The sequence below is a fragment of the Podarcis pityusensis genome (genome assembly GCF_964106645.2).
Source record: "Podarcis pityusensis genome assembly, chromosome: 7".
Taxonomy (NCBI): Eukaryota; Metazoa; Chordata; class Lepidosauria; order Squamata; family Lacertidae; genus Podarcis; species Podarcis pityusensis.
In genome coordinates, this window is record NC_138031.1 from 88,678,856 (window position 1) to 88,706,185 (window position 27,330).

Consider the following 27,330-nt stretch of genomic DNA (forward strand, 5'->3'; position numbering starts at 1 on the left):
CCCTCTGAGCCTTCCTTTCGGGGCGAGAACAGAGGGACCCTCTTCCTCCTTCACAGGTGGGCTGGGAATGGAGCAGAGAAACGTAGCCAACGGGCATAAGAGAAGAGAATCCGCATTAGCTCTGTCTTCTCAACCTCATTCCTTTCAGGTTTGGCCATATTGTTGGTTCGGCACTCCAGGCAGGGAAAGGAGGATCCGACAGCCGTGGTGAGCAGGGAGGCCCCAAAGGAGAAGGGCCTTTGTAGCCAGGGGGGATTTGGACCCAGGGTCCAAGGCTTGCTCTTAGATATTTAATTTTTTTAAGAGGGGGACATCTGGAGTCTAACATGGAGAGGACAAACAGGTTGGCTACTATCCCTTTCTAGTAACATTTCTTGTACTTATTTATTTATGCCAAGTAATAGGTGATTTATTCTTCAAGAGCACCTGTGATCTGAAATTGGGGCAGGGTGGAGGGGGAAGGGAAGGAATGGGATTGTCCTCCTTAAATAGTGATTTTGTGAGCCTTTGTAAGCACATGAAATGAGCACAGGTGTTGGGCCCAATCCAGCAGAAGATTGTTCTTCAAAGTGAATAGAAGCTGCCTAGGCAGTGATATCTTGTGCCCATTGGGTTGAGAGTTGCTCAATTGGCATTTGCCACTTTAAAGCTGAGGATCATTATTTGTTCAACCTGTACAGTTTCCTGCTCAGTGCCACTTCATTGCTCGTTTGCAGTGGAGGACTAGGCTCACCGAAAGGAAGAGAAGATGAATTTTAGAACAGTTTCTCCCAAGGTTATTCCCTGGTTTGCAAAATAATGAACCTTTCAACCTTTTCTGAGACGCCCTTTCCTTTAGCATCATAGGGAGAAATTTCATGTCATCTGCATTGTTTTCCCCATAGAGTCAGCCCACAAATTCAGCTGCCAATGAACCACTGAGCCTAAAGTGATAGGCAGGCATATGTGTTCCTGACCTCAGCCACACATTGCAACTGTGCCTTCAAAGTACTCTAAAACCAATAATGGCAAAAATATTAATTTTTCCCTAACCAAAAGATGGAAATATCTCAGGGTGCTTTCAAGAGTTTTCACCTAGGACACCCCCTCTCTTTTAAAGAAGACCAGATGTAAACACGCAGTAGTCTGCTTTTCTCACCTCTGCAGCAGAAACTGTGCCTGCTTGAATTCCTTCTTCTAGTGCATACTTTAAAAATTTACAGGAAACCTTTCTTCCTTTGCAACATCAGAAACTGGAACCTACAAGAAGAGTGGAACTTAATGGTGGGGGAAATAGGATAATCTTTTATTGATTTAAAATATTTATCCCCTGCTTTTCGTAAACAAAGCTTAAGGTGGCTAACAACAATAAATTAAAGCAATTATAAAATAACAGTAAAATAGTAAAAGCAGCAAAATTAAAAGTACAAACTGCAATTAAGTAAGTGAACTTCTAGCAAATCAAGACCAAATCATGGAGAATGCAACCACTCATGGTCCAGAAGCCTTATCCTAAAAGAAAAGTGTTCAACAACCTAGTGCTAAAAGGGGGGCAAGATAAGTCTAGGGAGGGAGTTACGGAACCTGGGCACAGCAGGTTCTGACACACTGTCTCAGCTGAACATACTTTTTGGGACAATGACACACATTAGGAAGGTCTGAGATCAGCAGAGAAAATAATTGAAATCCATTGCTTTTAAAAACTTTTTTATTGTGGGGATTAACCTTAGAATGTGACACTTGTTTTGAGGTTTAGTTCTTGGGGATGTTTTCTTCACTTGGGGGCTTTAGCTGTGCAATTTCAGCAGCATAATGTGTGATGTGCTATACAGTGGCATCTCAGGTTAAGAACTTAATTTGTTCTGGAGGTCTGTTCTTAACCTGAAACTGTTCTTAACCTGAAGCACCACTTTAGCTAATGGGGCCTCCTCCCACCGTGCCGCCGGAGCATGATTTCTGTTCTCATCCTGAAGCAAAGTTCTTAACCTGAGGTAATATTTCTGGGTTAGCCGAGTCTGTAACCTGAAGCATATATAACCTGAAGCGTATGTAACCCGAGTTACCACTGTAGTGCTTCATAGTTTCTGATCAACAGTGTTAAAATTGCCACTATTAAGTTTTTTTGTTGCAATTCTATATATACACAGTTACCTGAGAGTAAGTTCTATTGAAATCAGTTGTGTACAATTGCTTTGAGGGATAGATTGAACAACACAGGTCAGTTTACTTCCAAATAAGCATGCATAGGATTGCACTGCCTATGGGGGAGGAAGCTGACTTAGGAGACTTGGTAGACACAGGGGAATTGCTAACTTCTGTTGTAATGACATGTCATGGTTGTGATGAACTGAATGCTTCTAAATATATGCAGGGGACTGTGTGCATTTTGAATTCACCTTTCAGGCACTTAGTTAATATACATGGAATAGTGCTTTAATAAGTTTACTTATCAAAGAAGTTACCTGTTGGCATGGAATATTTGTGTTCAGGATGGAAGAGAAGGACCTGCTCTGCTGATGTGCATTTACACACAGCATGGAGAGGCATATGGACTGAGGCTATATAAGGCTATGCCACTTCCTCCCCACCTCTTCAGTTTCCAGCAACCACCTTACCCTCCTAGGACTCAGTGTAGGAACTTTGCAGGTTGCCCAAGGGACCAAGTAGGAGCTTTTTGCCTGCATGCATATTGGCCTGGTGAGTGGTCTTCTACTGCTTTATTCTATACTGTATTTGGGAGACTGGTTAGTTGGTGGTGCCATTCAATTGGTTAATTTGGTCACTTATGGAGGCAGTGACATCACGGCAAGGCATGATGGAATTCATTTTGTGCTGATGGAATAGGACTAAAAGACTGGAATTACGATGATGCTTAATAGATCTATTGCCTGGTATATACTGTAGGGCTGGGTGATATTGCCAGCTAAACTTTGCTATATCAGATGTTGGATGTTGGAAGGAGGTGGGAAGGAAGAAGGCAGTTAATGTAACCGTGTGCAGCTTCTGCCTCTTCCTGGTGAGGCTGGGCGGACAGCACTGCTCTGGGTGGAGCGCAGCACCCAGAGTGCTGCATGGCATGGTAAAGGTAAAAAAAGACAAAGGACTCCTGGATGGTTAAGTCCAGTCAAAGGCGACCATGGGATTGCGGCGCTCATCTTGCTTTCAGGCTGCGGGAGCTGGCGTTTGTCTACAGACAGCTTTCCGTGTCATGACTAAACTGCTTCTGGTGCAATGGAACACCGTGACAGAAACCAGAGCGCATGGGTGGTGCTGTGGTCTAAACCACTGAGCCTCTTGGGCTTGCTGATCAGAAGGTTGGTGGTTCGAATCCCCACGACGAAGTGAGCTCCCGTTGCTCTGTCCCAGCTCTTGCCAACCTAGCAATTCGAAAGCATTCCAGTGCAATTAGATAAAAAGGGACCGCTGCGGCAGGAAGGTAAATGGCATGGCATGGTACTACAGAGCCGCTGGCCTCCCCTGAACTGCCAGCTGCGGCTCACCCCAATGATAGTCTTGCTGCACAAGTGGCAGCTGCTGGGAGCCACCATTCCACGGGGTGAGGAGGAACAGAGGGAGAAGGCAGCCTGCCAATGCTAACGCAGCCGGGGGGAAAAACGAACACACTGGAAGGCTGGCTGGCAGGCAGGCAGGCAGGCAGGCAGGCAGGCAGGCAGGCAAGCCCCACTCTCAAGGCCAGCAACTGGGCTAAGGAGGGAAGGAGGGAGGGAGTGGGTGAGCATCAGGCAGCCTGACTGAAGGGCGTGATGTTGGCTGCAAGCAGGCCGGGGGATTCGCGATACATTGCCTGATTGGAAATTCTGAAATCACTCTTGTGATTTTACATCTAAAATAAATGTATTGATACGTCGCCCAGGCCTAATATGCTCCATAATTTTAAATTAATCTTCTAATGCCACAATTAACTGCAGTAACTTGGAGTGTAAATGGCCTGGGTACAACAATTAAAAGAATAAGGTTTGCTTTAAAGCAAGATAACCCAGACCTTATTTTTTAAAAAAGAGACATTTTTTAAAAAAAGGAAACACAATATTGCTACAAAATCCTTCCAAGTGGAGGTGGAGATTGGTACGCCTTACAAGGTACTTCCAAAAGTAGAGGGTCAGCAATCTAGAATTCACCCAAACTTGAGTTTCAGTTAAAAGTTATACTAAGTGACACTAATGGAAGATTTAGCTTCTTCAAATGTCAGTTAGATAACTCCTGGCTGACACTGTGTTCTATTTACGTACCTAATACCCAACAAAAACAGTTTCTGGATGAAGCTTTTATATTACTGCATAACATAAATCCTCACACAATTGGCTGCTTTTCCTCTTACAGTGGTGCCTCGCAAGACGAAATTAATCCGTTCCACGACGTCTAGCGGTTTTTTGTCTTGCGAAGCAACCCTATTAGCGGCTTAGCGGTTTAGCGGCTATTAAAGGCTTAGCGGCTTAGCGGCTAAAAGGCTATTAGCGGCTTAGAAAAAGGGGGGGGGAAAGCGAAAAAAATCTCAAGACTCGCAAGACATTTTCGTCTTGCGAAGCAAGCCCATAGGGAAATTCGTCCTGCGAAGCGCATTGAAAAACGGAAAACCCTTTCGTCTAGCGGGTTTTTCGTCTTGCGAGGCATTCGTCTTGCGGGGCACCACTGTACTTCATTAAGACTAAAATGGGGAAAATACTTTGGGGAAGAATCAGAGGAACAGCTCTGGGAACATATTTGGGATAATAATAATATTTTTATTATTTATACCCTGCCCATCTGGCTGAGTTGTCCCATAAACTACCTTCAGATCCATCTCAATAAGAACTTGAGATAATGCTTTAAAGATGGCACATCACTGGTACATGTGCCCCAACAGATTATACAGAATTAATCATAACACATCAAATCTTTGCTGGTGGGAATGCAATTTACCTGGCTCTCTAGTACACATGTGGTCATTTTTGGGGTAGCCCTTAATTAGCAAAGGATTTTAGGTATACAAAAAACAGATTAGGGCTGAGCAATATCTGCTTTTCAACATCAGTGGCTAAACATCGGTCCTGTATACCTGAAGGAGCGTCTCTGCCCCCATCATTCAGCCCGGACACTGAGGTCCAGCGCCGATGGCCTTCTGGCAGTTCCCTCACTGCGAGAAGTGAGGTTACAGGGAACCAGGCAGAGGGCCTTCTCGGTAGTGGTGCCTGCCCTGTGGAACGCTCTCCCATCAGGTGTCAAGGCAATAAGCAACTATCTTACTTTTAAAAGACATCTGAAGGCAGCCCTGTTTAGGGAAGTTTTTAATGTTTAATGCTGTGTTGTGTTTTAATATTCGGTTGGGAGCCGCCCAGAGTGGCTGGGGAAACCCAGCCAGATGGGCGGGGTATTAATAATAATAATAATAATAATAATAATAATAATATTCCAATACTGCATATCACAATGTCTGAAATTGGAGATCAGGCGTGGGGATGAGCGAAGGAGCAGCCATGGAGATCAGATGGAGGTGGGAGGCGAGGAAGGGGAGTCACTTCCACTGCATGGTTTGAGTGGGAGGAGATAGGGATGGGGGGTGCATCAAGTCACGATCAGCGGGGCAGCCAGGGAAGATGCACATCCACTGTGGCTGCTGCTGCTTTCCTGCTGACTGAGAAAAGCCGCTCTGCCTCAGTGCCAGGGGAAGGTGCCACAGTTCCTTCAAGTGAGGGCGATTAGCTGCCCTGTTCTCCAACAGCGTGAGGGAAGGCAGCTCAGATCAGCAGTGTTATCGGCTGAGATCATCATGTGATATTGACGACACCTTGAAATTGGCTGCTCTGCTCTCTCTCACGCGAGGAGTGATATATTGCTGTGTATTGCCGGGTCAAAATTGTTACTGCGGTGTGATTTCAAAACTGGTTTGGGCCAATACATTGAAAAATTGCAAAGCGCTAGAACAGACCATAAAATTTGTGATATTACCATGCAAAAATGACAAATATTTAGTTGGGGGGAGGCAAGGGATGGGGCTGTGGGTGTTTTTGGACTGCTAATTGGGAACCACTGTCATAGGGTGTTTACTCTAACCCTGGGGTCAGCAACCTTTTTCAGCCGTGGGCTGGTCCACCGTCCCTCAGACCATGAGGTGGGCCGGACTATATTTTGAAGACAAAAAATGAATGAATTCCTATGCCCGACAAATAACCCAGAGATGCATTTTAAATAAAAGCACACATTCTACTCATGTAAAAACACGCTGATTCTGGAACCGTTCATGGGCCAGATTGAGAAGGCGGTTGGGCCACGGACCTTAGGTTGCCTACCCCTGCTCTAACCAGATCTAATGTGTTGCCTTCTCAATTGCTTTGGGGGAGATTTGTTGGTGTTTTTCTCTTGAGGTTTTGTGCTACTAAGAACCAAGAGGTGGAATCTGTGGAATGTATGCCTTTGTTTTGTAATTTTTATGTTGGAACTTGTTAGCAAATGATTGCCAATTTACTGGCCAAACAAGCAGGCAGGTAGCTCAATGTAGTGTTAATTAATTGGAGATAAAATACCATAGGTATCATAGAAAGTGGCCAAATTTTTATTTGTGACAGTGAGGACAAAGAGATGAATAACCACCCAAAGTTGGAAAGAAAATTTTCAGGGGCTACTTAGGTTATCTTCTATATATGAAACTTTAGCCAATACCATTTAAATTACGTTTTGCATTGCATTTTGCTCCGCCCTTAAGGCTGTATGCTTTTATTTTTGGTCTTATTGCTGATCTGTTGAAAATAATAAACTGATGATGAAGCAGAGGTGCTGACTCAGGAATGAGATGGGGGCCTGGCTGCACATGCACAACATAACATCCGGGCATCACATGTGACGCTGTGACATGCACAGCGCCGGATGTCAGAGGCGACGCTGTCACACACAATGTCCAGTCGTTGCACAGCAGCCTTGCTTCCATGGCATGTGGCTCCCCCCCTTCTTCCTGCCACCACCATGGTTTGGGGGCTGCTTCCCTTCCGTGGCAGGAGGAGGAGCTGAGCTGCCCCCGTGTTCCTGGCTCCTTCAATCTTGTGTGACCATGCGATGCCTGGACGTTGGCTGTGAGGCTGTTGTGTGTTATAGCTCAGCTTCTATTGACAGCAGCTCCTCCTCTCCCTCCTCCTGCCCATGTCATGGGCTGGGGGCTGCTTCTCCTGTGTGGCAGGAGGAGGAGCTAAGCTGCCACTGCTCAATGCCTGGACATTGTGTGTGATGGCGTTGTGTCTGGGCATTGCGTCCAATGTCTGGGTGTCACACAAGACTTTGTGATGTCATGCATGCTGTCTGGCAAACACCCCACAAACAAATATGGCCCCCCCCAAGGATTCATTACCCCCCCCATGGATTCATTACCCCAAGGTAACCCCCCCAGCAGTTGGCATGCCTGTGATGAAGTAATATTTTTACAGTAACAAGCATAGCAAGAATTGGGCACAAACAAAGTAATTTAAGTCCAGATGACTGATCCTCTTCACTAGCTGGTGTGATTATTAAAGCAGTAATGATCAGAACAGCAGTGGGAACAAGATAAATTAAACGAACAGAGTGCCAGGTGACCAGCTAATCTTGAATAAACAGAGCACCCACTTCACATTAAAATGGGGCAGCTTTGCTAACAGAATCCTTTGTCCAATGCTTTCAGCCATATTAGAGTTCTGTTGGATGGAAGTAATGGATGGAAGTAGAATGGATGGAAGTAAAAGGTCTGATCAAGCCACATTAACTACACCAAACTTCTAAGATCAGAAATTTTGCTTTGGCGTAGGGGTGACCCAAGGCACGGATATGGAGGCTCAGGACACAGGGAATTGTGGGGGAGAAAGAGATGGGAAGCTGTACCCTCTGTACTTGAGCACAGGAACTCTTGCTTCAGACTCCTTGCAAGTGAGGATTTACCCCCTCACTATTGTGATGTCAGTAGTTAATAGCTATAGAAAAAGGAACAACCATTCTAGTGATTAAAGGTTTCATAAAATAATTCAGGAACTCCATTTTACTCCCACAATTTCTGTTGCATTTGATACACATAGTCTAAATGATGTACGGTAAAAAACAGATGGATTAGGGATGGGGAACTTTAGGCAGTCCAAATGTTGCTGGACTGATGGCCATTCACAGTGGGGCTGGCAAGACGTGCCCAACAACTTCTAGAGGACCACTCCCCATCCCTGTGCTAGATTATGTGAGGTGGGAGTAGAAAGTGAGGCTTGATGGTGGATAATAGCAGCTATTCAGATCCTGTTGTGTTCTGTGAGCTGGAAGCCAAAAAGCTGGTTTGGGTGGAAAACAGAGACATAATTGGGGCCTCTGTTTTCCATCTGAACCAGCCTTTTGGCTTCCAAAAACATTTTAGCCTAACTCAGGTAGACTTGGGCTACCCAGACCCTAAAGTAATCTGCAGGTAAAGCTAAGAAACAGAATCGGGGCTGCAATTATCTAGGTCCCCGCCACCACCATCATAATAACTGCCACTACAAGATGGGGAAATGAAAGTCAAAACAGGCAAAAAATGTCTTTGCTTTTTTGTGTGTCCAAGGTGGAGGATGACCAATCAGCATTCTTTGGCCCCTGATCAAACTTAGTCATCACTGGGCTGTTTTTGGAGTTCCCTCAACAATATCTTGTTCTTCTGTAAGCCTCAGGTTATTTCCCAAACTGCTAAAACTTCTCTCCTGTGAGTGTGTGGTGCTTTTTTTGTTACATAAACATCGGCACCCACAGCCTGAACACTGGAAATAGAGGAAACGAAAGATTGCAGTCTATTCCTGCATGCATATGTTATCTGAGCCTATGGTTAGGGGGTTGAAAACCTCTCAGAGTCAGGAGTTTCTACCTAGCTAAGTCTTACTTTATGTGCATTAAAATACCCCAACTACTTTAAACCCCTGTGCATTCACCATCCATGTATAAGACAACACCCAATTTTTGACTTTTTTTAAAGCAAAAAACATTGTCTTATACATGGAAAAATAAAGTTAATCACAATTGGACATATTATCATCATGCTGCTTGCCTACATTTCCCAGAAGCGTGTGAATTTCATGCTAACAGAACGAAGTTCAGTGTTTAATTTGGAGGGTTTAATTTACTGTTTGCACCTCAAACAGTAAATTCCTTGGTAATCAAACAGTAACTTGATTCTAGTTCATTATTTCCTTGATTTTATTATTAGTTTTGTGTTTTAACTACTATAAAATATTGCCATCAGTAGCTTTCAAACAATTTTTACTAAGAATAAATAAATAATTGCAGACATGAAAATAGGTAGACTGTAAATTAATATATTCACAAGGTTTAAGTAAAATAACACCACCACCAAACTGTTGCCACTGGGGCATACAGTCTGAGTTGTAGTCAGGGGGGTGTCCCTTCCGATTAAAATACACATAGGGACATCACATTTTGAGATTGCATTTCAGTGTTAAACAGAGAAAAATAAACAAATTCTACATCAGATATACAGATTGTTTAAAGCAGACCTAACAAATCAAAGAAGTCACAGGGACTGGATGCACCCCCCCCCCTTTTTTTACTGGCCAAGGAAATCAATCTCACAGTCTAATGTATCTCAAAACTCTTAAGAAATACTTAAGAACCACCAAAGAGGACATAATTTTCATCTCAGTGAATAGCAGTAGTTGACTGAAGTCAGCTAAATAACTATGGCGGTGGGCTCAAAGTAAGCCTATGAAAGTTTCCGGATACATGCACCTTAGTAGTCAGAAATAGGGCTGCTGTATTCATTTCAGTGTCAAGAAATGCTTTGCATTTGCTGCAGGTGGTACTGATGCCACGCCGGATTGAGGTTGCTGACTTCAAAAGAGCAAGAATTCCACACACCACCAGTTCCTAACAATGTTGTTCCTGAAAGGTGTTACTTTTACTGCAAAGTTTAATGTATATTGCAGGCCTGGGAGAAAATGGCTTCAAGCTATTTCAATCTAATTTACTCTCAGGGGGCAATTTTTAAATGTATTTTTCATCCTTAAACCTTTATCACTGAGTGCTTTGGGTTGTGCAAAATTTTCAGTTTGTCACTAAAAGATATGTAGCTCTCAAAGTCTCCAGGTCACATATGAAATTAAGAATACTTTCAATCTGAAAGCATAGCTATAAGCAGTAGTATTTGGAAATATGTTATATAAGACACTACTGTTTTTTTCCTTCCACGCCAATGGAAAAAGAGGTTAGCTATTAGCTATAATAACTAGAAGCACTGTCTAGTGAACAGTTTTCCCCAACATGAAAATATGTGCAACAAAACAAAATTCATGACAAAATAACAAAGAAGAAAAATCAAGCTATCCACATCTAATCTGCAGCAAAGTGACAACTTGGTAAAAATGCCTAATGACAGAGAGCACCATAATTTGGTACTGCAATGAGTGAGGAGCCTCCAAATCCACAGCAATTAATGTTGCGGTTGGGGATGGGATGGTCACACGAGTATTTTCTACACAAAGTGTCTGGGCAAGAATTGGATAGGAAAGACCAGTGTGATTTGCATAACATGAAAATAATGATGGTTTGCACTAGCACAGCTCAGATACAGCTAGGTCAGATTGCTTAGTTGGATAAACATTTCCTTAGATCATCCTGGAAGTCCTAAGCAAGAAGGTGAGAGGGTACATGACCCTGAACTGCTGCACATTTCAAGACTGCATGAACCAGCTTTATCTTCATAATGTATGCGGATGGTCTGGATTGATTTCACGATAAACGTTATATTGATCCACATTTTTCCAGAAGGTCAACCAAGCAGTCTTTCTATACTGATCAAGTAGCAAGTGCTTCTAGACATGATTAAATCACACCACGCTAATCATGTGGAGTAAGAAAGTATTTAACTTTGGTCCAATTTTATCATGAATGATATTAAGAAACAGAAAGTGAGTTGGCATATGCCATATTTAACTTACCCAAAGTGAGATTTAAATGACCTAGTAATGTATGTCTTGTATATAAAACAACATTTCTGTTTTTTATTTTTACTACCAGTGTTTATATTATAACAGTTACTCAGAACAGTTATTGTTGAAGTGTACTTAGTTATGCACAGAAGAATGGTCTTTGGAAAGAAATAGTGGGAAAGAAATAGTGTGTATGAAGATATATTGAAAAGCAGAATCATCTATCCATATTTTGGGCACATTCCAACCAAAGTGAAGCTCTTTGCAAAGTTCCATTGATTTCAAAAGAAGAGAATTAGTAAACCATGCTCTCATCTCCCCATTGGCATCACTGGGACTTAAAAAGTACATCACTTGGCTAAATTGGCATTTCATCAGCAAACTAAAAATTCCACCTACTAAATTTCAAATTATAATGCAATTTAAATGTCACAACCAAGAAATTCATTGGTTTTCAGTTCTACAATCTCTACTAGTAAAACAAGAAAATAGGGTTACAGTTAAATGGTAAACTTGCCAAAAGAGCTCTTGACTTCATAGAATCATAGAGTTGGAAGAGACCACAAGGGCCATCGAGTCCAACCCCCTGCCAAGCAGGAAACATTGCTTCCAGTGGCAGAAATTATCAAGTGAAAAGCATGTTGCATAATTCAGATGATCCACATGAAAATGTTAAGTTTGAAACTTCAGGAATCATAATTTTATATGAAAATGTAGTTCATTAGGCGGTATCCAAATATTACCAGTTCCAGGAATATAGTTAATGAAAGGAGACTTAAAGTACCGTATTTTTTGCACCATAACACTCACTTTTTTCCTCCTAGAAAGTAAGGGGAAGTCTGTGTGTGTTATGGAGGGAATGCCTACGGATGGCATGCCTACGGATTTTCCTCCTCTAAAAACTACGTGCGTGTTATGGTCGGGTGCGTGTTATAGAGCGAAAAATACGGTATATGTCTCCTTACATTGTTTTCAGCTGTGAAAGTGCTTTAACTTGAAGATTTACTGAGAGTGCTCGCAGATCGGCGCAGCTTCCCAGAGAGCTTGTTTTTTGTGGCACTTGACAGTGTTGGTGGCATCTGCTCTGCTGGCTCTGTCCCCACAGATGTGGCAAGATCAGCACTCAGACTTGTAGTGAGACAGCCTAAAAATAAGGAAAATCCTATTAGAATCGAAAGGGTTTAAAAAAACAACATATATTTCACTGGTTGAGAACAATGTAAGAAGCATAATCCTTAGAGAAGTCCAAGAAATCCACGTAGAAACCATACAATACTTGCAAACGGCCAACTTATCTTCTTGGGCCTTCCTGCACTCCAGGTTCCAGCTTTTCTCTTTACAAGAAAGGGCAAGGATTTCCCATATATACAGGACCATGGCACAAGACCAGCCTGCACTGACATTGTCATCAGGATGATGGGGTGCTTGCTGGTATGCTGACACTATAATTACAATCCTCTCCAGAAAATTGGTATGGATTTTGATTGTCTGTATGTGAGAGTATCCAGAAAAGGTGCGTGTAAACAAACAGATTTAAGCTGTATCGAAGAAAAAGAAATCGTTTATTTTGTGTGTGTGCTAACAAAACATTTGTTATTCTTAGATGCAGGTTAAATACACATTCAGAAATATCACATATAGTCCTTTTAGGATTGTACCACTTCAGAGTGCAGGTGGGGACTGTATGTCTCTATGTCCATTGAATTAAAAACAATGCACATACGTAAGAGTGGAATTCAACATAATGCTAGAGAGATCATTCCATCAGCACAATAATATCTGCTTGCTGAACAGAACAGTCTCCCCTTTCCTCCCCTGCACAATGCTATGGGGGTTCACCTGCCTACCAGAGTGGTTTTGAGGGTGGTGTGCCAGGGGCTTCCTTCATTCTCTTCTTGGAATAGAGGCTTCCTTCTGCAGGCTTCCTTTATTCCCTTCTTATATCAAGCCTGTGGCATGGTTGGCCAAATCCAGTAGCTCTGGCTACTGAAGAGTGCACTGACATTTTGATGCATAGCTTTCATGAGGACTGCAAATCATTGTCAGGGAAGTCCAAAATTTGGCTGTGGCGTTGTAATGATTAAAATGCATCTTGTATTATTTAAACATGCTTACAGTAAGTTGCCAACCATAATAAAGCAGAAAAACTATGGCCAACATGTGTATTTGGCAACCTACAGCCTTTATGCTTATGAGATATTAATTTTTTACTACATATAATGCTTTAACAACACATATCCTTGTAGTAAACCACTTGTTCCTAATATTAACTCTTAACTTTTAAATGTTTAAGCTGTTAGTAAACTAATGAAGCTTTTTGCAGAAGAAATCTAGCCTTGAGAAAGCAGTTCAAGCCCTAGTAACCACAAGGCAACAGCATAGCAGGAAGGATACATTTGTGTGTGTGGTTATGACTGTCTTTTGCTTACAGTGGCTAAAAAGCAAATAAGTGAGGCTGGGGCTAGCGGATGTGAGGTGTGAAGATGCAAGCAATCTGGGCTGTACTACTTTGCAATATTGTGGCATTCTGGATCCTGAGGGATAGGACTTTGCTCCATCCTGTATCTCTATAAAGGTAGTTCTCTCTCCAGGCCAAGTTTGGAGAAGGCTACACAGCAAAACCCAAACAGGCAGCATCTCCTCTCACATCTCACCCTTTTCCTATTTTTCCTTGTGGGCTGGGATTTTTAGTGGAATAGGGTTAGTCTGCTTCGGTAGGATAATTCTTTCACTCTATTTCCCTTTCCCCAAGGGTAACCTCCCATCAGACAGAAGATGCCCTAGCTGTGTAAAACTAACTTAGGAAATAAAGCTTTTAAACTTCCATTGTGGGCTGGTTATTTGTCCACATATTCCATTGCAAAGATAGACCCCAGTTGTGGTTGTTCGTTACATTTCCCTGTCAAGAAAGATCCTGGGCTGTGTGTCTCAGGGCCCATCACTGTGGGCACACACAGCAAGGTGGTTGTTTGAAAATTATAATCTAGCTCTAATCCCCAAACTAGGTTGTACTACTGATGTCCCTTGTGCAGAGGCTGTGCTGTTAGATTATTTTTTCTTGTTTTAAAGCCGCTGAAAAAGAACTAGGGTGGGCACCTATATAAAATGTATTGTCTGCTTTAGGCTGCTAACAGGTAGGGTGATGAATTTTTGGCTGCTGTCACACGATGCAATTCCTAGACGATCAGCATGCACACACATCCATATAACAAAGGCAACATAACCAATGGAAGTGTTTCTGTGAAAAGGTTGGGCATGTCTATGTTATCTTGTATGTCTACACAAGCTGTACACTAATTCTGTTAAAGTAGTAAGCTGATGCCCTTTGAACAGATGCTTTTGCAAGCTGAAATTCAGGAAAATGTAAAAAAAGATACTGATGCCCTGGAGACAGCCACAACATAAGCCTCCTAGCTTTCATTCTTATTTCAACATTAGAAGTTCAAGGTATCCACTGTATAATTCACATGGTACCCTGACTTGGAATGCAAAACAAGCTCTTTCCACTGACTAATCTTTCAATATGTAAGCAAGTTCAAGTTATGAGACAGTTGAAGACAAATGTAATAATGTAAACTTGTGTTTGAGGCTGGTCTTTCTTTTTCATCCCCTGAATATTCTGAAGTGCCTTCTTCAAGGAATTTAATTAAGACCCCATCCCCAAATCTCCTCCTCACATTTCATTTCAGAATGTTGTGTGACACTCTGATTCCTTGAAGGACTTAAGACAATGTCTGTTTAAAATTACCTGCACGGATTTCACTGCCACTTATGAATTTTAGTCATATAGCCTTTTGGAGGATGACTGCCTGGGAACGTACACAAAATGGCAATATATAAACTTTAAATGTTTTTCATAAGCTCCAAGTCACTCATCCTCCAAAGGCCCATGTGACTTATATTCAGAACTTGCAGTGAAATCCTATGCCTGTTTACTCAGCAGTATATTCCCCCCTGTGCTCAAGAGGGCTTATTCTCTAATAAGTATGTTTAGATTGCAGCCTAAATCTCATCTTATCTCACTGAAAAGAGAAGCAGCATCTTTGCTCAACTCAAAAGCTAGAACACATTTAAGGAGGGTGCATATTATGTACGCAGTAGAGGGTAAGCATGCAACTTCTGTACTTAGTTCCCTGGCACAATTATAATCAATGCTCCAAGGAACATTAAAATGCATGCTGCAATCGAGCACAGTTGTTGCTACTGTGGCTTTGACAAGTCCCAGGAGACTTATGCAAATGCAAATGCCATTTCATCACCTCTCTCCTAGTAAAGAGCTTTTAAACAACGTTGTCCATCTCCTGCAACTCTCTCACATAAATATTTTTATTAATACTGAGTCAAACTCCTATATAGCAATTCCCCTGAGAGTGAAGAGGCAAAGCAAGAATCCCATCAACAGCAGATAACACTTCTGTGTAGGAGCCTAAAAGCCTCCAAACTCCCCACCCCCATTTACAGGAACAGATGAATGCAGCATTATATGTGTTGAAAATTAATGTTTTCAACTTTGTATAATTTTTCATCTTGATGGAATGCCAGGATGATTCACAGCCCAACCACATAGAATCATAGAATCATAGAGTTGGAAGAGACCACAAGGGCCATCGAGTGCAACCCCCTGCCAAGCAGGAAACACCATCAGAGCACTCCTGACATATGGTTGTCAAGCCTCTGCTTAAAGACCTCCAAAGAAGGAGACTCCACCACACTCCTTGGCAGCAAATTCCACTGTCGAACAGCTCTTACTGTCAGGAAGTTCTTCCTAATGTTTAGGTGGAATCTTCTTTCTTGTAGTTTGGATCCATTGCTCCGTGTCCGCTTCTCTGGAGCAGCAGAAAACAACCTTTCTCCCTCCTCTATGTGACATCCTTTTCTATATTTGAACATGGCTAACCTCCTCTTCTCCAGGCTAAACATGCCCAGCTCCATGATTTGTTTGTGTGACAGCACACTTCCCATGTGCTTTATCATCATGCCAGTTTACTACGAGAGGCAGCTTGGGATGAGATAACAGAAAGATCTTTGGACAGTGGGTCTGCCATAATGGTGTCACACAATTGGGCAACAGTTACAGTAGTGGCTATTTATCATAAGGAAAAATAAAAACAAACATGATATGATTCAACAGTCAGTATACATAGATAGCCAAATATTTCATTTTTGGGGATGAAAACTGTGTCCCAACCAACTGCATACAGATCATATGGAACCTTAAGCATTTTTTAACTCATGGTGAAATATTAAAACGGGCCTGCTCTTAGCTTGGCAATCCCACGGCATGTTTTCCTCACACCATTTCCATATATCTGTTTGCAAGCCAACTGGAAACACTCTCCCTCATGCTGTGGCCCTAGTTAACCTCTTTCCCACCCATGCTGACAGGTAGCTTAAGGCCTGCTCACTGGCTATTTTCCTAGGAGAGGTCCCATGTAAAGTAAGTGCCACTCACACTAAGCTCCAGGCATAGTACTTGTCTAGTACTCCGTTTCAGGGTTTGGTTTCAGGAAACAGAAGGCCAAAACAAAAATGATGGTGATACACAATTAGTAATTGTAGAAATGCTGTTTTAAAAGAAAGTAAATAGTGGGCAGGGCAGGGTGGGAGGGATGCAGATAGGGATGTGATGGAGTTAAAGGGTTAAAAATGGCTGCCAGTGGATCAATGATAAAGCATCCTAGTTTGTGTGCTCAGGTTGGTAAGATTTTAACCAGTCCCCAGGAGCAGAGCCATTCTCAGTCAATGGAAGTGCTGCAGTTTTAACTAGCGAAGACTGGATTCTTGGGATGGATTCCATTTCTAGTCGATTTATTCATGAGTACTGGACCATAAAGAAGGCTGATTGCCGAAGAATTGATGCTTTTGAATTATGGTGCTGGAGGAGACTCTTGAGAGTCCCATGGACTGCAAGAAGATCAAACCTCTCCATTCTGAAGGAAATCAGCCCTGAGTGCTCACTGGAAGGACAGATCCTGAAGCTGAGGCTCCAATACTTTGGCCACCTCATGAGAAGAGAAGACTCCCTGGAAAAGACCCTGATGTTGGGAAAGATGGAGGGCACAAGAAGAAGGGGACGACAGAGGACGAGATGGTTGGACAGTGTTCTCGAAGCTACAAACATGAGTCTGACCAAACTGCGGGAGGGAGTGGAAGACAGGAGTGCCTGGCGTGCTCTGGTCCAGGGGGTCACGAAGAGTCGGACACGACTAAACAACTAAACAACAACAACAACAAAGCATCACCAAACTACTCAAAAGGTGCCAGAGACAACAGAAAGCATTATCAGGGGCTGCTTTTCTTACCATACTACTCATTGTGAGAAGACAGCCAAAATTCTCCCTTCCGTGCAAAAGCATAGGAACCCAGCCTGTATGCCATCTGCTAGCTGGAATGATGTACTTTCATAGAATGGTTTGTGCCACTGTGACTGTGAATGGGTGCCTAATATTTCCATGTATGCGCCTGTCCCTCTGTCATAGCTTTTCATGCTGTCTACCCTGAGATGACTCTCAATGTTCATTTATCCTACAAAGATGTGCTTACAAGCTGCAACGGGTAATACTATACTACTACTACTACTGTTTATACCCCGCTCATTAAAAACTTGCCGATACAGGACTTCCCTTCAGATATCTTCTAAAGGTTATGTAGTTCTTTATCTCCTTGACATATGAAGGGCGTTCCACAGGGAGGGTGCCACCATTGAGAAGGCCTTGGTACCAATTCCTTCTCTTTCAAAAACCTTTTCCAGACAATGATCCTTTCCCATGTCCTGCAAGGCAACAAACTGCTAGCCTTTTTCAGTTCGGTGAGTGTGAATTTTGGAGTGTTCAGTATGTTTGGGGGAAAAATGAAAGGAGGCTAATGCCCTGGAGGCATCACACTGAAAACAAGGATTAAAGGCTACTGTAGTATGAAAAGGAGACACTTAACAATGAGAGGCAATTCTGTAAGAACAGGGAAAGCTGCCTTACACCAAGTCAGACCAGTCGGTTCACCTAACTCAGTATTGTCTACACTGACTGACTCTCCAAGGTTTCAGATAGGAGTCTTTCCCATCCCTACCTGGAGATGCCAAGGATTGAACTTGTGACCTTCAGCATGCAAAACATTTGCTCCACCACTGTGTGATGCCCCTTCCGAAAAAGAAATAGCACTCTGGAAGGCTAGTAAGTACACTAAGGCCCCAAATTAATGCAAATGTATACCATGGTAGCCTGTTGGCCCATGTAGAATACGGAACCTTGAAAATCAAACAGAAAAAAAGAGAAAGTGGGAATGCATGCCACTCTACAAACTTCCTTCTTCAACACTCTACTTTTTTGAGGTGGTGGTGGAAGGTAACCACCCTTATCACTTCATGACAAGAGAGGCAGTGAGTAGAGTTGCCACCTTTGGTCGGGCAAAATAAGGGACGTGGGGAGGAATTGGGGGACTAAAAATTACTTTACCTCGTGCAGAATGAAATCACTTCAAAGCAATCCATTGCAATGGGTTGTTTCCAATGCTGGTCATACTCATAGGGTAGAGCCAATGACCCAATGCACATTCATTTCAATGAGTCACATGCTCCCCACTTGATGAATGGCCAGCCAAAGAAAGAAAGAAAGAGGTGGAGATAGCAACAAATTCTCTTCCTCACAAAGCTTTGTCTCCAATAGGGTTGCCATATTTCAAAAAGTAAAAACCAGGATACCCTGAAAGTTGTTGAACTTTTTTTAGGAAGACCCCAAAATTGTTGAGCTGTAAGCATTCATAGAATCATAGAATTGAGGGTACCCTGAAGGTCATCTAGTCCAACCCCCAGCAATGCAGGAATTTTAACTAATGCATCATTTAAGGCACTCTTATACCACATTAACAGTCATGGAGTCCCCCAAATACCTCCAGTTTGTTTAGAGATATCTCTCTCCCAGAAATATAATCCTTGGAGTCCTCTGGGGAGAAGGACTGCTTGCTATCCCATGGTTCTTTCTCAGGTAGCAAAATGTCTTGGGCTAACCCAATCCTAACAGTCAGGAATGGTTTCCCTGAGCAGATCACCATTTGAAGTTTCAGCATTTGCCTGAAGTCACTAAGTTCTAGCAATTCTGTTGTCTCTGCTCCCTCCCTCTGCATTTGTGATAGAAGGGCTAACCAGGCTGGTCTGCAATACAGGGGTGTAAGAAGTGCTGGAAAAAGGCTGATTTTTGAAAAACCCCACAGCCAATTCTAACAATTGCAGGTGACATGTGCCATCATAAAATATGCATTTAGTTCTGTGTATGGGAAGGGGGAGAAAGTATATTTCAAAAACAATTAGTTGGTAGGACTCCTTACTGAACTCCCTGCCTCTGCTCTGCCAAACAAACTGTTTCTCAAGGCTGCTGCTCCATTATTGGCTAGCCTGGAGCATCAATCAGCCAGCTTTGGAGGGTAGGGCAGGCTCAACTTCCTAAGCAGCTAGCAAGTTAAGTTGCGAACAAGGCAAGCAGGTTTGGGTGAGCACACAAACGCCAATTTTTATATCTTCAAAAATGGGACAAATTGGGAGCCAAATGGGGTAGGGGACTCTGCACCCCCAAAACGGGAAAGTTTATTTCATAAGATTTATATACTACTGAACTTACTTTTATTCATCACGTTTTGTAATATCTCGTGGGAGAAACTGACACAAGTCTACTAGCAAGTCAAGAAGAGCCGTTGGCTGTTTGGAGGACAATATATCAGCAGTTCTGTAGTTTTTCTGCAGCTTTTATTTATTTATGAGGCCTACTTCACAGAAGTCAGGTTTGGAACATAGTTTTGCCCCAGGAGCAGCTCATGTTTGGAGCAAGTCATTGAAGGAAAATAAATTCAAGTAGCTTAGGCAATTTTAATATCTTATAACATGGTTCAGCTAAATTTTCACCTAGGAGTTTGTTTCAAACCTTTTAAACATTTATATACTCATACATTGTACTTAAATAATGAAAGTGAAAAAGTTTAAAGCAAGCAAAACATAGGCTGGATATGCAAATAGTTTTGTGCAAAATATGTAGATATTTGTAGAACTGGGGAGGTGCTTTGGTTTTTCCTTGGGGAGAAAAAAAGGGAGGGTGCAGTGTTTTACATTCCTGAAGCCAAGCAGTGACAGATGGTCAAAATAGCACAATTTCCCTCAAATGAGTAAGTTCAAGTAACAGTCATGCAATCACACAACAAGAGCACTCCTGTGCATATGAAAAGCTGTACAGTGCAAACAGGCAAGCATGTGCAGGAAAGGGCAGCTGCAACTTGTGATCACTTGCATAACATTCCATCAGCCTTTCAAAGTTGCACATTCCTTCAGTCAAACCTTTCTTCTGCCAATTGCTTAACTATGCAACCAGTCTCATTGCTCCCCTTAAACAGGTCTTGATTGATGGGGAGAAAACAGCTGCACAATGAGCAAATAACTGCAAAAGATAAAGTCTTTTATAAAAATATTATAATCCACCTGCAAGCCATCTGGCACAAATTTGACTTGAGCCTGCTTCTCCCCAGAAGTACGGAACTTCATATTCCAGTTCACTTTAGAGAAAGAAACAGAGCAGCCCCTCAGCCTCAGCAAAATAAACAGTGTATAAACATAAAAGTTACAGTGAGAAAGTGCTCAGTACAAAGCCCATTTATGCCTTCATCTCAATCAACAGAAAGCATCTCTACAATTCTATGCTCTAAAAAGAACACATTGGCAAAAAGGTGTTTTACAACACAGGTCACCCTCTGAGAATAATAAAATGCACAACCTGACTCAAAAACATAGTCCTAGGAAGCAATAGCTGCTGATTTCACGGGAACGACTTCCAAATAATGTGTTTAAGATCAAAGAATAAATGAGTTAAATTTGTATTACTAATGAACACATATTCCCCTCTGATACACAAATGCTTTGCTTCCCTTAGGGATATCAGTTAAGCGCCAAATCTTACAAAAAGATAATCTAACCCTGAAAAGTGTTTCAGCTGATGTATGATTGCAATGAGGAATCATCCATTAACCTGATGAGCTGGCCGTTTGACAGGTTATTCTGTAAGCCTCCTCATTTATTTGTGAGCTAGCTTTGTAAGAGTTAATTCAGCGCCTCAGCAACCCAGCCAGCCACTGAGCCTATCCAGCCAGCAATGCTCTGCTGCTGGGCAGCTTCCTTCCTTTTCAGGACTGCACTGGAAATTACCCAAACAAGCAGAACCAAGCAGACTGCAAAGGTCACACCTGGCGTGTGGCCAGCTCCGAAACCGCACCCCCAATTGCCAGGTTCAGGGCAGCCTGTGTTTTCCTTCCTTTGTTTCTTTTTTCCTCCCCCAGCTGTTCCATTCATAGGCCCAAGCTCAGCAATCTGCCCTTCCCAGAAAAAGAGCCCCTTATTAAGCTGAGCTAACTCAAAGGGCCAGCACAGCACGTGCCGCTCCTTATCTGCACCATCTCAAGATCCTATTCCATGGTGCTTAGGCAACAAAAAAAGTAAATGGACCTAACTCCCATTGGCTCCCCTGCAGCAATTCAAACAGAAGTGCAAAGCAACAAAGACATTTTCCACCATGGCAGGTGTTGGTGTCAGATTCCGCCTGAAGCAAGCAGGAGCAGAAGGGGGGGGGGTTTCCAGTGAAGCTTTAGACATGCAGGGGCAAAGAGAGCTGGATATGGGATTCTTCGTATTGCTGCTCGGGGTGGGGGGATACGAAGGGTCCCTTGTTGCTAGCACAGCACCCAGTGAAAAAGGAAGAGACCAACCCAGATAAATGAGAGATGTTTCAGTTTTATACAAGCAACAGAAAGAATCTGGTTAGTAAATTGAGCATGACGCCATGTGAGCAACCTCTTACCTTTCTCAATTACTGTAATGAGATCTTTACATATTTTAATCTAAAGGGAAAGAACACAAAATCATGTAAATATGGGAATAGAGCACCTGCTGCTCTAATGACAGCCTTGTACACATTACTTACACAGTTATTAATGGGAAAAAACACAAGTTGTGTGAACTATACTTTCAAGCGCCTATCATTTGGAAATGGAACTAATGAACATTAGCACTATTACTGAGTGAGAGGTAGGTGGTAAATTACTTCCACGGACAGATCCCACCACTGCTGGTTGAAAAACAATGAGACAGAAAATTACGATAGGAGAAATAAAAAAAGCCATCCCCTTCCTTCACAATGTATATATTATTTGCATATTACTGTACCATATAAATTATATTACAAAAATCTTCCATCATTTGACACTAATCAATTTTACATCCTCTATCAGCTTGAGTCTTTGCCAGGCAGCTATAAGGAACTTCATGCTAAATAGTCTAGTTATCAAACACAGACTTACATTTCAAGGAAAAACTATACATAGAATCATTAGCTTTCCATTTTCATACAATTCCAAAAACAGAGTAAAAAGTATTTTATGTACCAGCATACACAGCCTCGTTTATGTGCAAAATTGTAGCAATTTCCTAATTTTGTGCTTTCAAGGGTTAAGGATGTGTTTGATTGGTGAGATGCTGACTAGGCAATGACAAATTCTGTTTGATTTCATTATATCCAGGATCCTCATCTTATTGGGCCACAGACCAACCAGTTAAATTTGGCAACTAGGGAGAAACAGCATTCAAAAAAGTCATATATTTCATCCACAAAGCTTTTGTTTAACCCAAATACTTGCCTCTAGAGATTTGTGATGGGATTTTTGCTCTCAACACAAACCAGTATGTAAAGATGAATAAGCCCATGGGCCAGTTCATAACTGCTTTTTCCTAATCTTGATTTTAATTTGTTTTAGAATACATGATTGTAAGATGCACCAAGTATATCTTCTGTTGGAGCCAGAAGTTGGGGCATAAAGCAGGGGGAGGGGGTAAAAAAGGAAATAGAAAAGTAGGCAATAACAACAACACAAAAGTAGCATAACCTCTTCCACTATAGATAAACTGATTGGGCAGCTGCCACCTGTAATTGCACTTAACTCTCTATAAAAAGGAGCTCTCTATTGAAAAGCTAAGACACTGACAACTTTCTACACTCTACCTGCTGGAAGCACTTTGAGGAATTAAAAAAACAAACTAGTTTGTTTTTTTAATACCCCGCCCAACTGGCTGGGTATCCCCAGCCACTCTGGGTGGCTTCCAACACATATAAAAACATAATAAAACATCAAACATTAATAGTAACAATCTGATCTAATATAAAAAGTCCCAACTTTAAAATAAACAGCATATTAAACAATGCAACATTCAACAATCCATAAGAATCTAATAGTAAACAGTAAAATTAAGCATCACCAAATAATAATTAAACAGTTTACACTCGCCCCCTCCACTATGTTTTGGTGGATTTTCTGAGGGCAGGAGGTGCACGTGGGGAGGATTAGGAGGGGGAAACACCATTGCTGACAGGACTGGTTAGGTGAAACACAACCCGTATTTTTAATGTTTCTATAAACTGTCCAAAGAACTTATGGGTGGTATTGTTGGTATCCATTTGTCTCAAGAGACAATGGAGTGTGCCTCTGGGGGTGAAGTCAAAGTGACCTCCCTGGGGCGCAAGCCTGGGCAGTGTGTATGGAGGTCCTGGGCTGCCCAGGAAAGCAGAGCAATATGTTTGGCACCAGCGTGGCTGCTGAAATTGCCAGAAGAAGGCATACAAGGCACCACCCAAACATCTTAGGGACTCTACTCCCAGTTTATGTAGGGTTTACTCCTTAGCCTTTTCTCCCCCCAAAGATATCCCACAAGGCAGCAGAGGTTTAGGGTCAGAGTTTTCCTTCTCCTAGATTTGGCTCCCTTCCCAGGTTGATGAGCCCATCTGCCCCTCACTTCTCTCTACAGTATGTGCAGAAGCCCCCTTCTTGAACATTGGACCCACTATTGGCCTTCTCCCCTGAATCTACTGGAGCCTGTCTTCACATGCAGGGTAAATCCCTAACTCATGGAGGGTTTGAGACCCATCAGCTACCCTCACTTGGTTTAGCCAGCCAGCCAAAGCTGTTTCCCAGGGTGTGGCTGCTGTCACATGCTGACAGCTTCTAGGAACCACAGATGAGAATGGAGTACAGGGTGGGGACTAAAGGTGGATAAACTACCCCAGAAGGAGCACAAAGTATTCCCCACCAGAGGAACTACCCCTCCCCTAACACTCCATACACCCCTTGGATGGCATACAAATGGAATAAATAAACAAAATAATAAACACCCCTTCATTCCATGGCACAGGGACATAGATCATATTATGGAATCATGGTACTAGAATGAATAAAGCACTAAGAAAAGTGCAGGGTTTTTATTGCTGGGAAAGACCCAAATACATTTTTTCCTCTTTGAGCAGCTGCTTCTTGGTCCTTTAGAAGTCATAATTCTGTTTGTAATCAGTCTGTTGCCATAGAAATGAATGTGATAACATACATCCAGCTTTATGGACCTAGAAGATGGATAAGAATTACCATGGGGAGGTGATAGTATCTGATTGAACAGAATCAATTGAACTGGAGGAAAACAACTTTGCCTTTTATCTGGTTAAGCAAACATATTTTCTCCACTGAACCACTGAATTTGCTCCTACATATACAATAGGCAAAGAGTCTATTGTGTATTTGTGTAGCTTTTTCAAAAGATGCAACCAGTATATTACATCTGCAGCTAAATAATTTGGTTGTGGTTACTTCTGATAGGATATCCATAATACTCTGGCTTTGTTACATGGTGGAAAACATGACCCTGGAAGTATCAAGCAGTTGCAACAAAATATTGGCTCAGATTGGTAGTCAAAGCAAAGATTTATGGCAGGATAGTTAATAGAGCAGATTTCTACCCCTTTCTTACTTTAATAAAAAACATTCTCTCCCCACCCCGATGCATAGAATAAGAACATGGGGTGGATTCCCCTAATGAACCCCACTTGCACAATGAAGCTTACTCCCCTCTCCTTCTCTCACACCTCCAGAAATCATCTCAGGTGGGGGGGGGGGGCGTTCAGAAGAACCCACAGAACAGTATTGGGGAGGAAAGGGGTGGTTCCATCTGGCAAGTTGCAATGCTTGTACAGACAGAATGTGTCTAATAGCACAGAGTTCCATTCCACCCATGCATATGAATACTCTGAAGACTAAACTGCCAGTGGGATGTCATAACTTCATGGATGGAATTTAGTTCAGGCTGTCTTAAAAAGTTATGGGTGCCTTCAAACATCACACAATGGTCCTTCTCGTCCCTCTTCATTCCTTGCAGCCCCTCTTCCTTCCCCAATTCAGCTCCAGCCCCCATGCCTCCTCTTACTTGCCTCTCCTCCAAGCTAAAAAGACCCAAACGTTGCAACCTTATCTCAAAAGGGAGTTGCTTCAGTCCCATGAACATTTTTGTTGTGCTTTTCCAGCTCTACAATATCCTTTTTAAAGGGAGGTGACCAGAACTGAACACAGATTTGTATTTCAATTCCTTCCTGAATGATCCCTAGCATGGGATACACAATTTTCACAACACTGGATTGAGAACTTCAATTTTTTAGTTATTTATGTATGGTAATATTTATACCCCCATCCTTAAGTATGACTACTATCAGTGTTTGTTAACAAGAAAATAGTGATTTTTAAATACAGTAGATATACGCTTAGAATGTCAGTTAAAATCAATCTCAGTTAATTTCAGCTTTAAAAATGGAGCAAAAAAAGGTTTTTGCCTGACACCAAACAGATACTAAAGTTGGCACCAATGAACCTTCTGGGTGAACTCCATAACCAAAGGGCCTTTTTTCTTGGTGCCCCTGCTATCAGATATTAAATGGGCGGCAACTAGGAAAGGCTTTGGACAAAGAGGTCACTGATCAGGCAGGCACATACAGAAGGAGCTGGTTCTGAAGGTACTCAGATTCTTATGTAGAATTGGGCTCAGGAACAGACGGGTAGCCAGTGAAGATTTTTCAAACCTGACTGAATGGGTTTCAAAGTTGTCCCTGGTTAGCAGTCTAGCAGCAGCATTCTGAACTAAGTGAAATTTCCAGAAAGTCTCCAAGGGCAGCTTCATGTGTAACACATAGTAGTAATCTGTTCTGGGTGCAGCTCAGCTACCTCTGTGCAGTGGCAGAGTGTGCCCCGTGGGCGCCTGGGGCAGGTGGGGGCGTGCTGCACTGTGGGGGCAGGAAACACCGCCGGAGCAACTGTGACCTTGGGTTCCCTCCAGCTGGAGGGAGGCTGAGGGGGATCCGGTGGGTGGGCACTGCCCTGCGCCATCCTTCTCTATGATATAATACCAATGGAGAGGTGGGATTTATGAATAGACCCCGCTGCAAATTTTGAGATATCCCACTTGCATGAGAAGACTGCACCATGCCATAAACAGCACATTTGAGTTGGCACATTGGCTGCTTGCAGGGATGGGGGAGAAATCTGATTCAGTTTACATTTAAAACTGAGTTTTTCAAACTTGTTGCTGTTTAGTCGTGTCCGACTCTTCGTGACCCCATGGACCAGAGCACGCCAGGCACTCCTGTCTTCCACTGCCTCCCGCAGTTTGGTTGGTCAGACTCATGTTTGTAGCTTTGAGAACACTGCCCAACCATCTCGTCCTCTGTTGTCCCCTTCTCCTTGTGCCCTCCATCTTTCCCAACATCAGGGTCTTTTCCAGGGAGTCTTATCTTCTCATGAGGTGGCCAAAGTATTGGAGCCTCAGCTTCAGGATCTGTCCTTCCAGTGAGCACTCAGGGCTGATTTCCTTAAGAATGGATACGCTTGATCTTCTTGCAGTCCATGGGACTCTCAAGAGTCTCCTCCAGTACCATAATTCAAAAGCATCAATTCTTCGGCGATCAGCCTTCTTTATGGTCCAGCTCTCACTTCCATACATCATTACTGGGAAAATCATGGCTTTAACTATACGGACCTTTGTTGGTAAGGTGATGTCTCTGCTTTTTAAGATGCTGTCTAGGTTTGCCATCGCCTTTCTCCCAAGGAGCAGGCGTCTTTTAATTTCATGACTGCTGTCACCATCTGCAGTGATCATTTTCAAACTTACACTTTCCAAAACAATATGAGAACCAAAACACACCTATCCTTCAACATCCACACTTATCTAAATTTTGTGATGCAGTTTTCCAACCAATGTTTATAAAAATGCATATAAAAGGATGAGATGTGCATAAAAATAAAAATACATAATATTTAATTATTTTGGCTCCATGGAGAATTGCTCTTACAGAATAAAGACTGAGTGTTGTGACCTTCGCTTTTCTGGATGGCCAATAGAGGGAACTGCACTTGGAACAGTGTTTCTGTGTATTTTGTAAAACAGCTATAGAGGATGTTGTTCACATTATTACCTCTATATAAGGTTCCCCATGAAAAATATTTGAGTTTAGCCACAAAAAGAATTTCTGTGAGTTTCTGTGTGAGTTTCTGTGCTTTTTGCTGTTAGACAAGAAAAAATGTGTTTCTGTATTTGTGTTGGTAGAAATTA

At 42.4% G+C, this 27,330-nt stretch overlaps 1 protein-coding gene and 1 long non-coding RNA gene across 9 annotated transcripts in view; one reads left to right on the plus strand and one right to left on the minus strand.

Moving 5' to 3' along the window:
- LOC308482261 overlaps positions 1 to 27,330 on the plus strand; it is a 46,754-nt gene that overhangs the window by 1,481 nt on the left and 17,943 nt on the right. The window contains exon 2 of the long non-coding RNA XR_013989163.1: positions 149 to 207. This is a non-coding gene — a long non-coding RNA (uncharacterized lncRNA). The remainder of the gene's footprint in view (positions 1 to 148; positions 208 to 27,330) is intronic.
- RALGAPA2 (Ral GTPase activating protein catalytic subunit alpha 2) overlaps positions 9,127 to 27,330 on the minus strand; it is a 203,734-nt gene continuing 185,530 nt past the window's right edge. For 4 of the 8 annotated variants that reach the window (XM_081015117.1, XM_081015123.1, XM_081015118.1 and 1 more), the window contains one exon: positions 9,127 to 12,036. In XM_081015117.1, the coding sequence (XP_080871243.1) occupies positions 11,882 to 12,036 (155 nt within the window). In that variant the 3' untranslated portion in view covers positions 9,127 to 11,881. The other 4 variants (XR_013989159.1, XM_081015120.1, XM_081015121.1 and 1 more) reach the window with 4 other exon arrangements.